Source organism: Carassius gibelio, chromosome B7 (assembly GCF_023724105.1).
Source record: "Carassius gibelio isolate Cgi1373 ecotype wild population from Czech Republic chromosome B7, carGib1.2-hapl.c, whole genome shotgun sequence".
Taxonomy (NCBI): domain Eukaryota; kingdom Metazoa; phylum Chordata; class Actinopteri; order Cypriniformes; family Cyprinidae; genus Carassius; species Carassius gibelio.
Genome location: NC_068402.1, coordinates 19,638,435 through 19,652,920, shown reverse-complemented (window position 1 = coordinate 19,652,920; position 14,486 = coordinate 19,638,435). Strand labels below are relative to the sequence as shown.

Below are 14,486 nucleotides of genomic sequence, written 5' to 3'. Positions count from 1 at the left end.
TTCATTGTTATCAATTTAATCAAAATTTTTATTCGATTCTCCTTCACAACAGCCCTGCTAGAAACTTTGTTATTGCATTTGCTCTCCAAATAACAGTACAATAACTGGCAAACAATGACATAAACTGTTCTAATTTCAAACAAATGAAAAGCCTCGTGGCCTGAGCTGAATTTAAATCTCCAGTTTAATTTGATTTATCTGCTCCCTGTGTCTTTAAATTCAGACCGCTCCATCATAATGTCAGTGCATAATTTATGAGTTGAACAACAACAGTTAAAACATCAACATGGAAGACTCTACATACAGCAATTCACTGAATGACTTGTAGAGAAAGACTGGTTGTCTGGTTAATGACGGACCAGTCTTTGAAGTCTGGGATTCGGCGGCTCTATGAATATCATGAATAAAATAAAATACATTTTTAATAATTCGATTCATTTATTCTAGAACACTGATTTTTTTAGGAAAGCCATCTGTGTTAGTGAAACATTTTCCTGCATGAGAGGCAAGAGAGTAGAGCGGCCGCTCTCACCAACTGTTCTGGACAAACACCATGTGCTAACGTAAGACAACTCGAGTGCGTTGAATACAGCACTTGATACGAGACATAAGTAATATGATATCCTTATGACTCAAATAACTGAATGAAAAAGAGCACGAAGCTCTTTGATGTACTGTCATGAACTGAATGAAGAAGGAAGCACTGAACTGTAATTTCACCTTCCTGCCATAAAGAAATATCCAGATGGCCACAGAGGTACCCTACCTGCCCAAACACATGTCAAGTATGTCTTGTGCACTTTCTTTTTTCAGCATACCCTCTTTTCAGTTCCTCCAGTGCACATTTCTTCTATGTGTGCCTGCATCTAACATGGGGTCCTTAGAAAGCTGAAGCTCTAGCTGGGAAAAAGACAGTGTTTAGCATTCCACCTGGTCATTAGGCAGCTGTGCAACTGATACATTCTGAGCCCCAATGTAAAATTAATGCCACCCTCGTAACAACCTCAGACAGACAGGCTAATGAGAGCATTGGAACAAGCATGGCATCAAGTATTCCATATGTGGCGCTATATTTTTAGCTCCATCTTCTTTTCACACTTCAGTGGCCTCAATCTTTAAACCCCACAATAAATGTAAAAAAAGTTTCTCTCATGATAGACTGGTGATTAAGCCTAACTTTGCCTAACCCAGAAAGGTTTACAAAGCCCTGGCTGGCAGTCATTACACGGTCAGGGTTAGTTGCTAATAGTGGATAGTGTGCAGCAATTAGCACAGGGTCCAGGAAAGCCCTAGGCAGTCCTAATTAAGTCATTTGTAAGTTCACTGCAGAGGCATTGGACCCGCGTATCACACCCAAGAGGACTGCAGAAACCAACACAAGAGAGAGATCCAGGCATCAACAATGGTCGATTCTAAATGATGCACTCGCTAAGCTGTCTACATGAACTTCAGTTCTTAGATGCATGGCTTTAACAAAGGAAAGTATTTACTTCTTACAACCCTGTTTTCTTTCCATAACGGACCTTTTCCTTAGCCCATAAACAGTCTAAACCTGTTGGGTGAAATGTTTTACAACAAGGGTCAGCTGTGATCTGCTGACGGCCAGTTTGAATGTTTTGGACCAAAGAAACGAAGACCTCAGTCATCTACATTCACTCTCTTTTCGCTGGCATCTGCTCTTGGATTCTCCTCTTGCCTTATGCTCTTCCTCTTTACCTGAGCTCTGTCTTTGTTGACAACAGTCCTGCCCTCACTGGCATCTCTCTTCCTCTCTTCTGAGCTTCAGGAGCTGTTCACATTGCACTTGCTTTCCAGTGTTTTTCTATGTAAATGCATAGAAGATGGATGCATCTGGACATTACACTCGCATCTTGCAATTTTTTGCAGCTTCTCATTAATGACACGACATTCTAAATACACAATTCCCAAGATAAAATAAGTTCAACTTTTGAGAAAAAAATAAAAGAAATACCCTACGTTTTTTATGTCAATTATATTATTCATAATGTATTTCAATATCTATAACTATTTAATCCAATATGTAACTATTTAAAACTGTAAAGCAGTCATGTTAATAAAAACATTCTCTTTCAAAAAGGTAATCTATTATCTAGCAATGCTTATTACTATTGTTTGTACAGTATAAGGAGCAGAAGTGATCATGGACCAGAAATCACAGTGACAGTCTTATACCATAAATATATATCATGCTGTTCATCTTTAATAATTTCTGCCCTACTACAAAAATCCAGTACAGATTTAATTAGCATACTACATCTTTTGTTTGGAAACCCACATATTCACGTAGGGTATTACTTATTCTTAGCCAACGATCAGATTAAATACAATCTAAAGAAATTATACAGTAAAATGTTATTGTATCATTTGTATGTAATTTATTTAACAAATAGTAAATGGATATGTTTGAAGACAGATAATGGGTGAATACAGAGGTTAGAAGTAAAAAAAAATCAAACAAATTGTATATTGTAAAGTAAATAGCTAGCCATTTTCTGTCTGTACTGTGTGTATTGTGGTTTTGTCACATTGAATACAATTTTTCAATTGTTTTGCATTTAGCAGTACAACCTGTAAGAGGGGCAACGTTTTATTCCCCCGCACAAAATTCACAAACATGGTTGAAGGGTGATAAGCTTAACTTGACCTGACTGAAGCTATAGCATTTAATATTTTCCATGATAAATCTAAAATGGGCATAAAATAAATCAATAGAAGAGCTTCTCAAAGGAAAATCATTTGAATTACAAATTGACTGTTGGTGCCACAAGGGATTTTTTCCTAACCCACCATTAAAAAACTGTTTCTATTCTGACTGAAGTCATTTTTGTGTCTGAATCTGTAGGTTGTAAGTGTTTGAACTTAAATTCAAACAAAAATCTTCTGTCACTTACCTCCAAAGAGAACTCTCAAGAACTTTGTTGGAGTCTGCATGGTAATATTTAGTGAGAATGAGGATGACCTACGAAGAGATAAAAAACTGTCATTAAACACTGAACAAAATAATTATATTTACACATACATATAAACAAATGTCATGTACAATTTTATTAAAAAATACAGTATTTTTTTGAAAATCACATTGAAAATGTGTGTAAGATGGAGCAATTCGAACACATTAAGTACACTCAACCCTCCTTTCTCTTGTAGGATCTCATATCTGCCAAAAACATTTTAGTCTGACAAACTAAATTTGCTGATAAAATGTTCTCTAAACACAGCAGAGAGACATCACTGCAAGTGTCTAGTTGCTCGGACTTACATAGAAGCGTGATGTGTTTGTGGTGTTAGAAACAGCATATGCTAACCTCATTTGACAGATCCATCAAACCATAACCACATGATGGACAACAGCTTCCTAGCTTCTGCTATTAACTTACTCTTTTTGAATGTTCAGGACTGACTGCACTGCAAGCAGTTGCTATAGCACTGATGAGCATAGCATGAAGCCAAGTTATTTTCTTCAGCTGGCAGCAGGGAGTTAGCAATATGGCTAAGACTGACAGAAGCTGATGGCCTGTATTGCGCTACAGTCCCAGATTTAAACACTCATGTACAAGTTAAAATGAAGCCCAATATACTGAAACAGTATCTAAAACAGCAGGTTAGCTGTTTTACAACCTCTAAATCCAAAACACAAAATACGTCTTTCATAACTGGTCTGGATTAGATACATTGCTGAAATGCCAGCTGATGACGAGGATCAGATTAGATTTAGATTTTCTGATGACGTCACCACAGTTCATTTATTTTGTTGATGACTTTTTCTTCAAGAGTTTTTTTTTTTTTTTCATTTTTATAAAACCATAAAAATCACACATGAAATATGCAAGTGGGGTGACAAGTATAAACAGCAGCACATGGCTTTATTTCATCAGCTGCATTTTAGTATATTTTTAATCCAACAAGTATGATACACAGCTATAATAGTTCTGAAATTGCATATAGTGACATCTTGATAATTTGAATTTATGTTGAGGGATTTCTTTATGTATTTGTTTGTGTTGTGGCATTTTAGCAAGAGCAAAGCTTAAAAAGGCAGCTAACTTGCTGATTAGGTTGCCAATAATTGCTTCAATCAATGCAACGCAGATAATGAAATCTACTGTATTCTCCACCACAAGATTCTTTCTGCAGGGTGATTCTACTTCCCTTGAAGTATTTTCACAATGAAAGCCACTATATCTCTGTAAAAGGGGTTTCAATCCCAGGACTTAATGTATTTGTGTAATGGACGTTAAATGATTTTTTTTTTTTTTTTTTGTGCACTGAGGTGACAAACACATGACGATCAAGAGCACGCACACATAGGCTACTCAAAATGATGCCTTCCTCTGGTCTATTTGGTGAGGTATAAAAGCCAGTGTGAGGTGTATCCTTAAAGTTTCTCCTATCTTTTATTTATGTTAGTAGGATGCCTGAGTTTGCAGTAACAAATCAGTAGAGTGTGAGTGAAGGGGGATGACTTGTGTCTGTGTGTCTCCTTTATCTTTCTCTGCTGCCTCACACACTGGGTCTCTGACAGCAAAGCCCAGCGGAAAAGCACTGCCACGAAAAAGGGTCAGAGAGATTCAGGGCCTTGGCAGAGTAATTGACAGGTCAGCACTGGGATGGGGCAGGAAGTGTGTGGACCGGTCCAGCCTTGGGCTTTGCTTGGAGGATCTGAAAGGGTTATTGCCCTGAGCCTGTCCCTCCCTCTGCAGACGACAGAGGCGCTAAAGGTCAGAAAGGTGTGAGCAGAAAAGCAAAGGTTTTTAACAGTATGGAGGTTATGTATGGCCAAAAAGCTTTTTTAACCTTTAACTGTGATCCATGGGAGGTCTCAAATCGAACTGTACCAAAACCCAGTTCATTAAAAATTAAGTTATTCCTGCAGTCATGTAAAAATACTGTATAAAGTGCATTGCATTCGAGCCAGAATATTTTTGAAGCAAATTTTTTTTATAATTCCTGCTTCATTCTGCTAATCATTCAAAATTATTCAAAAAATATTTTTTTATTCCCATACACTGTTATTCGCTGTAATATTCCTGTTAAGACCAGTTTTTTATCTTTCTGAAAGCCTGCATTTATTTGATCAAAATACAGTAAAAAAAATTTAAATAATGGTTTTGTATTTTTCTATATTTTAAAATATAGTGTTGACAACTTAAAAAAACTAAATGTTGGGTTGCTTGATATTTTTTGTGGAAACCGTGATTACACACATAGACATTTCAGTTAAAAAGCTAAACAAAGAGAAACCTATTGTGACATTCTACATGACTATACAGTCTGTCACTTCTGATCAATTGAATTTATCCTTGCTATATAAAAGCATATTATTTCCTTAAAAAAATATCTTGCTGGGCCCAAACTTGTAAAAGTTAATGCATAAGTGAGAACAAACTAATTAAATGTGTTTGACTGTAATTCTGCAAATAGTGCGTATGAATCAACAATCTGTTTTTTGTTTATGTTTTTGATTTGATCAAAAACTACCCATCTGATCACAATCAAAATTGTTCAAACCAAGTCGGCCTCTTATGCTTTATTACTCCACATATTAAGTTCCTTTCCCTTCTCTCTCTCTGTCCTTCTCTTTTTCTATCATCAACTTCCATCAAAACAAATCTGAAAAGCATCTCAGGCATCAGGCCCCCAGACATCCTCTTGGCTAATTTGTCAAGAACATAACTATTTACCAGATGTGATCTGTAACTAATGTAAAGAACCTTTCTCTCTGGGAACACTGAAGAAACTGAGGGTCACTGTTACTGCAGACACAGCTGTATCTGGAAGAATAACCAAGTATCCCTTTCCACTTATGATTTTTAAAGACCTTATAACTTGGTGATGAATAAAACATTTATTAAACCTTGGACGAGCGGTCTACATTCACTCAACAAGACAGAAGGCATTTGTGCTTTCCCAAATAAATACCACAATTTGACCACCAACAACAGCGAATCTGCCCTATTCATCAATACAGACAACATTTTTAAAACTCCTTTTGAATTTATTATGCTGAACCTAATCAAAAAATATTAGCTGTCCACAGCGCATTTGGCTTCAGGCTACACAGCGAACAGTTTTCTCAGCCTACCCAGGGGGCCGAGTGCCCCCGCACAAGAGTCAGATGGTGGCCTTTGGAAAGAGTCTGTCTGCAGTACAACACTAATGAACCACTCACTGACATCATGCACATACAGTTTGAGGAAAAGAACAACTGATGATCAGCAGCTTAGAGCAGAGCCCACTGAACTTCTTACTGATATCAGCATGCAGAGAATGATTTTCACATCATTTACTTTTGAGCAATAATAAAGCTGACATCAGCTGAGAGTGAAGGGAAGCGATGACTTTCTTAATACACAGGTACTCTGGTGGCAGCCCCTCAGTTTATCTGTTTACCAAGAGGAAGTGAGAGAAGACAAAGAAATACAACAGCAGAATCAGCACTAAGGACAAGAAATACTGTTATAGAGAGCGATTCTTGACTAGATTCTTGTTCTCTATAATATTTTGAGACAAAAAAAGATCAATCATATCAGTCATTTTAAGTGCATTAAGTGATTTATGCATCACATTATAATACACAGTATGAGAAATTGATATTCATTTTCAGCAGAACGCACTTCTTGATTCAATATGACAATGAAGCATGTTAAGGGCCATTTTGAGAAGAATTTTTCTTCCTGTTTTCAAATCTGAGCACTTCAAAACAGTAGTAAATAATAATTCATATTTGAAATGCATAGGTCGTTTTGAGTTCTGAAAATGGCATTATGTTTTTATTGCAGAGAAATCTCTTTAATGTTTAAATGTAAGCAACACTTTGATTTTCCCTTTCATTTATTTACATGAAAAAATAAAACCACACTTCTACTGCATGGACAGACAACTTCCATTAAAAGGCCATCTTTCAAACAGTGAATTAATGCTTTAAAAAAATCTAATGTTGAACAATATCAAACATAGTTTCAATATATCATGCATCTTTAATTTTTATGACTAAAATTTCAACTTTCCAATGGAGCGATGAAAGCAGAAGCTGCACAGGGTGAAAAAGAGAAAAAGTGTGATTGTAAATACAGTTCTCTTCTATAGACACTACTTGAGAAGATAGAATATGCTTAACAGTGTGGTGCACGCTTCAAAAAAGGATAACGGAGACACTGAAGCTTTTTCTCAAACCTCAGCAGAGATCCCTGGGATTTGTCACCATCACTGTCCTGCATAAAAGCAGATAAATGCCTCGAGCATTACACACACAGACTTGGCTCGCCAAGATAGGAAAAGTATAAAAGCGCCTCTTGTAGCCTTTCTCAGCTGCATTGCAGAAGCCTTTACTCATAAATCATTTATCCATAAGTCAAAAGGGGTTTTTCTTCAGTGACATAAAATGTTGTCACTAAAGAAAAGTCAGGTCTACAGTTTGTCTCTCCATCTGTTCTGTTGTGAGACGAGGGGGTCACAGTTCTGCTGGGGGGAAAACGATTTCTGCTGCTGTGAGTAATGGCGATAGAGGCACGAGTATAGGCAGCCATCAATCAGTCCACCGCACGGCAGCAGACAGACTCTCTATCGGAGACCTTCTGAGGAAAAAAGAGCTGTGATCCCAGTGCATTTATACCAACACACTGGCTCTCATCCCAGAAGATCAGCTTGGCAAACTGGTTTTAGCTACATCTAAATCTTTTAGTCTAGAAATATCTTCATTACATCACATGCTAGGAAAGACTGCAATTTGCTTGAAAGACAGCAAGTACAGCGCCTCCACATAAGGCTTCTGCAGGGCATCTTTTATGGACACTATAAATCTGGTACTAATTAGAGGACGAGACGGAGTGCAGGTGCGTAAGACACCGATAATCATAAATAAAAAATATGGAATAAATTATGGAAGCAATTACTGGTCTCACTGACTACGTTTTATAGAGGATATTACAGTTCTCAATTGATTTGTTTGCTGTTTTGATGTTAATGTTGTTGTTTTTTATTGTTTTACGGCCCCTGAAAAGGAGACAAACATCTGAATAGATTCTAACCTTGTTAAAAGGAGACTCTTTGAATAAATTGTGTTTCTTTAGGGATGCATTCAAGTAGGACACAAGGGGGGCCACTGATGAACCGCCTGACCTTCCCGTGTCTGTCTGCGGTTGAGAGTTTCCTCCTCCTGCTGGCTATGTTACATGTTTCATTCTCTAATGCCTGAAGTGCTTCAAAACACAAAAGAGAGGACAGAGAAATGTATTATTCCTGTCATACTTTCTCAGGCTGCTCCAAAAACTGCCAGCGCATTTTTCAAGCAATACTCGGAGAGCCTGATTTTCCTGAAATTTGTGAAATTTGTGAAAAAGTGCAGAGAAAAAAGTTCTCTTTTTTGGAGCTCTGGGAGAATGCCATTTCTCAGCCAGTTGGTGACATTTATTGGGGAAAAGTCAACCAGCCTGTGACGACACTTGAATGGACAAACACAATGCCACAAGAGGCACCATTGAATAAGGCATCACGGCAAACATACCACATGTGAACTGTGACTGCACAGAGCACTGACTTCAGTTCACTATTCCACATTCCAATGAACTTGGCGTTTCACTGAAGTGCAGTAAATCAAGTGATAGAGAGGGAAAATAATTCACCGAGTCTGTGCTGAAAGTCATTCTTATAAAGCCAGACATGGAAATAAATCACTTCGCAAGAATGCACGATCCCTCAACTAATATGTCTGATGCAGTGAGACCACACACATGGAAAAAGATACACAGAAAGCCATTCACGATTTAAATGACTGCACAGTGTCTCTCAAATTAACGACTGATTGGTTGGAACGGGGATACTAATGATAAATGTCTAATGTATGTTCCTCTACATTAACTGGAGAGTACTCCAGTTAAAATGTGACAGATGCTAATCCAGCCCAGGCTGATTACCCATAATCCTGTGGAGTGAAGTTCAGGATTTTAGGATGGACCCCTGAAGATTACTTCACACCGGCACACAGCTCTCTCCCCCATCAATCACACAGATTGACTATGTAATCTCAGAAATGTGAGATTATGAGAGAATTAGTGTACAGATGTGTCTGTCTGTAGAAAACGATCTGCTCGAATCAAGGAGGTTAGCTAACCAAATGCATGTGTCTCGTAATGCACTTTGAAAAGAAACTTTCAGGAATTTTAACATAATGCCACACTTTTCATTGCAGAGTTCATGTTAAAAGTATAATTAGATATATAATGTCCAATTAAAATGAAATTATGTTTGAGAACAACCTGCAGCTACATATTTTATTCTTCTTGCCATAGCAATTAATTACAATAATTTTCAATATAGCGTCTCTGCCATTGCAAAGGCTTAAATGAGCACATTGGTTGAAACTCTACTCTATATTGGTTTTTAAAAAGCAAATGAAAAACAGTTTTTTGTATTACTGTTTCTGGCACAGGCTACCATTCAAAAATGTTGAGTAAGTAACAGCTCTTTTTTCTTAAAGAAATTAATACTTTTGATTTTATTATTTTATTCAGGATGCATTCAATTCATCAAAAAGTGAAAGAGCTGTTTTTGGTCACCATAAAATTGTTGACATTTTTAACACTGAAAAAAATGTATTTGGTATCAATTACATTTTAATATTTTAAACACAGTTTGTAATATTTCACAATATTACTGTTCTTACTATATTTTGATCAAATAAATACACATAGAAAATATTACACAATGCACAGAAAATATTACAGACACTGTAATAATGGTTATACATTTCCTAAGTACTGACTGCCAATAAACACTCATCATGTGAGTGACATAAAAATGCAGGAAAAGTGTCCACAGACCCACTGTCCAGCTGTGTTGTTTCCTCCCAGTGATTTTATTCCCATCACTCCCTGTGAATCCAGCCAGATTCAGATTTAAATCTGAGAGAAAATATAAACAAAAGTGAAAGCACAGAGTATCTAACTGTGAGTGCTGTGTGCATGTGTTTAAGACGTGATTGAATGGCCTGCATCGGTGCATTGATGAACTAAGAGGAAAAGTAGGCTTATAATGAACTGGCAAGGCCTCCTGGCATGCTGACAGTTGAGGCTTTTCTCAGCCAGACACAGTGAGAGAGGCTCATAGTGGACACAGCTGTTATTACTGGCATAACAGCTGTCACCTTTGCAACACAGTAATCCTTTTCTCTCAATCCCCCCTTTACGTTGTAATAAGTACCCCGCATATCTACCCCTCACCCCATCAGTTCTCATTTGCTTTGGTAGATTATTGCCTATGCATGGCAATAATTCATCTTTGACAATACATTTCCATCTATATTTCTTTTTGACATTCTTTAAATTCAACATGATCCCAATATCAGTCTTCCACTGAAACTGTCCTGTCTCATTATCAGCATTCAGGGCATGAAGCTTCTTCCTGACACGTTTAGCAATGTTATCTGTCTTCACTTATTTGTGTACTTGTGTGTAAAGGATGAGATTCTGAAGCTGTTGGACTAGCCCCAGATCAAATTGAAATGAATACATTACACATAACTACTAAATGTTCCGACTTAACAACAAAGCATTGTGTGCTGGGTCTGCATTCTTTGTTTAGGCTCTGAAACGGGTTGCCTTAAAAAGCAGTGGAATGTGAACCCCATTCTGTCTGAGACCCCTTAAGGCGGACCGCATGAAGCTGCGCGCTCCACTGAAGCGGTGTGCCATGACGCTCCTTAACGAAAATGTTTGCAGTTCGCCAGGTTTCAGTCAAACATATAAATTCACAAAGAATGACTGGAATTGAACAATAAGCATTAAAGGGCAAAGAAACAAAACAAACTTGTGGGGTAGAAATCCTGAGTGGGACCAGAACAAGAAAGACAAAAGAAAACAAATAGAAAAGAGTACAGAAATAGAACGATATAAATGATTAAAAAAACATTTAATTAATGTTAATTTGTGATGCTGCAGTTTTCATTTTTTAAGATTCAGTCAGATACAATTAGATGCAATCATCAATTCATATATATATATATATATATATATATATATATATATATATATATATATATATTACACTTCATTACATTGTTTTAGAGTTAAAATAAGTCCAAAAAATGTATAGATAATGTTGTGTGTGATGAGATGCCTGTACTTTTTCTATTTTACAGATTTATTTTTACAGTGTGTGTATATATACAGTATATATATATATATATATATATATGTGTGTGTGTGTGTGTGTGTGTGTGTGTGTGTGTGTTTAATCATTTAAACCTAAATCATTTAAATTCAGATTAATTTCTTACCCTGATCCATTACAAATGATTCTAATTCCTTGGATTTAATGCGTGTAATGTTTGAACTGTATGAAATATGATGGAAGGAAAAAAAGTAATTATTCAGCTTTATTTAAAAGAGGAGCCAATAGCTTCAGATGACATGAGAAAACTCAAATCCTCAGATATAAACACCCACAATGTTTGCTTTAACCTCTAATCTTTTCCAAACAAAGCAAAAACCATTGCCTCAGTTAATAGAGTCTTCTTTGATGTGTGCTGGTGCTGTCTCAAGAAGTCTAGATTGGCCGTGCACATATGAAACTATTACTTCAATGTGAGCCTTTATCTGGATTAGGGGAAATTACACTGACCACTAGAAAGGAATCCATCTGATGAGAGAGTAATTAAGAGGGATATGCTGACCACACAAGGTTTAGTGGAGAGCATGTAAACAGGTTGAGCATAGAGAGATCTCTGAAGCTCAGCCTAATGCTCTCATGGCTAATTGAATCAAGTATTTTTTGGCCTCTTCACTCCATTAAACTGTGCACACAAGCCTGTCTGACTCCCAGGAGTAAAGCATCTCACTGCTGCCCTCTCACCCCTAAAACTTTCCTCTCGCTTTACTTTTCCTCTTCATATTATTCTACAGTATCTGTCTGATGCCTCTCCCTATAAACAGTTAATTAAATTAAATCCATTTAATTCGCATTAAACAAATTCTTAAAGGGATCTCTTAGATGGAAACTCACCCTCATGTTGTTCCAAACCTGTATGAATTTCTTTCATCTGTGGAAGTCATACAGGGTTTGAACAACATGAGGGTGAGTTTTGGGTTCTTTTGCTTGCTCACATGGTCGTATAGAATCTCCCATCATGGACTCTATAACATGTGGTATGGAAGAAAAAGGGTGATAGATATTTATTTTAACTGGCTGGAGAGTCTCTTCTATGTTTACTTGCAAGCAGTACTTTGTAAATGTGTGACCACCCTATTTTGTCTGTTTCCACTATGTTTCAAGGTGGTCAGCCTTTGTGTAAACATGTTAAAAGGAAAGAGACCCAAACAAGACCAAAAACCAGCTTTGACCTGAGTCTGAGTGTGTGTGTGTGTAACTGATCAATGTTATGTCCATCTTTTCTGCCTTTTCTTTTTATAGGTACTTTGCTGCCTCTAGTTAGTCATTTCTCTACTGTGTGAATGATAAGTGAATGATCTCAGGTAAAACAGCTTTCGTTTGCTCTCGAGTGGAACGGCTCTCATTAGTTGTCAGGTGAATCAGTTCTCTTACATTCTGTGCAGACTACACCAATCCACAGCAATCTATTTCAGTGCCATTAGAATACAGAACCACAGGGATTCTAAGTTCATGGAAAAACTGACAGACTTTCATAACGGCTGTTATATAGTCTCAGTTACCTGATTGCCTGGACAGTCTTATAACAAAGTGGAAAACATAAGATTGGTGAGTTTAGAGAAGAGGATAGATAGAGAGAAGCAGCACCCATCGCTGAGCTGAGCTCATGCATGCCGAGTCTAAAAGTTCATCATTCATCCAAGGCAGGACTGGGCTTTTCTGCATCACAGGCACAAACTGGATCAATCCTCACAGTAACAGAAATCATGTTGTAGTAGCATTAGAAAGAGAGACAAAAAAACAGAAGAGGCGTTAATACAAAAAATAAATCAAATAAATATAGCCATGGTAAGAGACTTCTTTTAAAAACATGAAAAAAAATCTTGAAATCATACAGTATATATATATTATTTCTTTACACTTAGCACGCATGATCGCGAATTCAAAACTGAACAGCGAGTGCACATTCAAAAGAGATTATATTATCTGTATATATTGATAACAGCCCCCTGATGCGTGAAAATTATATGCAATATTAAAATGTTTGTGACAGCAGGTGGGACTGGACACAGTCTTCTTTCAGGTATCTAATACAAAAATGCACACTACGAATGGCGACTAAAGAAAGCAAAAGCCGAATCACAGACATTTTGGGCAATTTAGAAAATCCCGGCCAGACACATTTTTCTAAGGTCCAAAAAGAAGACATGTCTGGGGAAAAAAGGACATTTTGTCAGCCAACCTTTAAAGCCATAGCAGAACTGTTGCACATCTCCAAGCAACACATCGGTGTTTAGTTTCAGAATGAATCAGATTTTTGAACAAATCATGTTAATCAATGATTCAAAGCCCCATTCATAAAAAGAGCCATTTACATCATTCCTGAATGAATCATTGAATCGAACAAATCGAATGAAGACATTTACCACCACCTGCCTGTAGCTTTAGTTTCTTATTCAGAGTATCATTCCATATAAATAAATAAATAATAAATAATAATTATTAAAAAAAAATATATATATATTACTGTCATTATTTACTCACCCTTGTGTAATTTCAAACCATTCTTTTGTGGAACAAAAAAAGAAAGTATTTTGAAGACTGTTGGTAACAAAGCTGTTTTAGTTATCAGTGACTTTTAATGTGTGAAGAAAAAATAGTGAGATGTTTCTCAAATTATCTTCTTTTATGTTCCATAGTTCATGTTAGACCATTGTATGTTCATGTGTAATACATTTTATGTTGAATCAAATAAAATATTTATTTCTAAAGCTACAATTCGTAATGTCTACTTTCTCATTTAACACAAAAATTAGCTTAAATAATCTTTTGTGGGTATTTTTCCACAGTCAAATTTATTTTGCGATTAATTAGATGAATTAAGCGACACACAATGTAATTAATCAGAAGATAATTAGAAGACCAGATTATCGATCAAAAATTGACCTCAGCAAGTGAATCTTAAAGATAACAAAAACATTTTTCAAAACCCTGTTTTTGTATTGTAGTCACTGTAGAGGGACAGAATGAGGGTTGCAGGAAACTGATACACTTTCATGTTACAGTAAGTATGAGCAGTTGGTCTGGGTGGTGCCTTTCTAACTAACATCATGAATTAAGGCATCTCCAGGAACAGATCCAACTTCAACCAAAATATTTCTCACATAGTGTGCACAAAACCACAAAACAACATCATGAAATGATAAAATATCATACAATCTCTATATTTTAAAGTAAAAACCAGACGAGTTTCTAATATAAAAGAAATGAATGTAGCCAATGATGAGTAACAGCGAAGTAAATCATACACCAAAAATATATATTTTTTTTTTCAATTGGAACACCACCATCATATTAAAAAT

At 36.4% G+C, this 14,486-nt stretch overlaps 1 protein-coding gene across 3 annotated transcripts in view; it reads right to left on the bottom strand.

The window, feature by feature from the left end:
- LOC127962745 (VPS10 domain-containing receptor SorCS2-like) overlaps positions 1-14,486 on the bottom strand; it is a 164,237-nt gene that overhangs the window by 108,479 nt on the left and 41,272 nt on the right. For all 3 annotated transcript variants that reach the window (XM_052562417.1, XM_052562416.1, XM_052562418.1), the window contains exon 2: positions 2,913-2,980. In XM_052562417.1, coding sequence (XP_052418377.1) covers positions 2,913-2,980 — 68 coding nt within the window. The remainder of the gene's footprint in view (positions 1-2,912; positions 2,981-14,486) is intronic.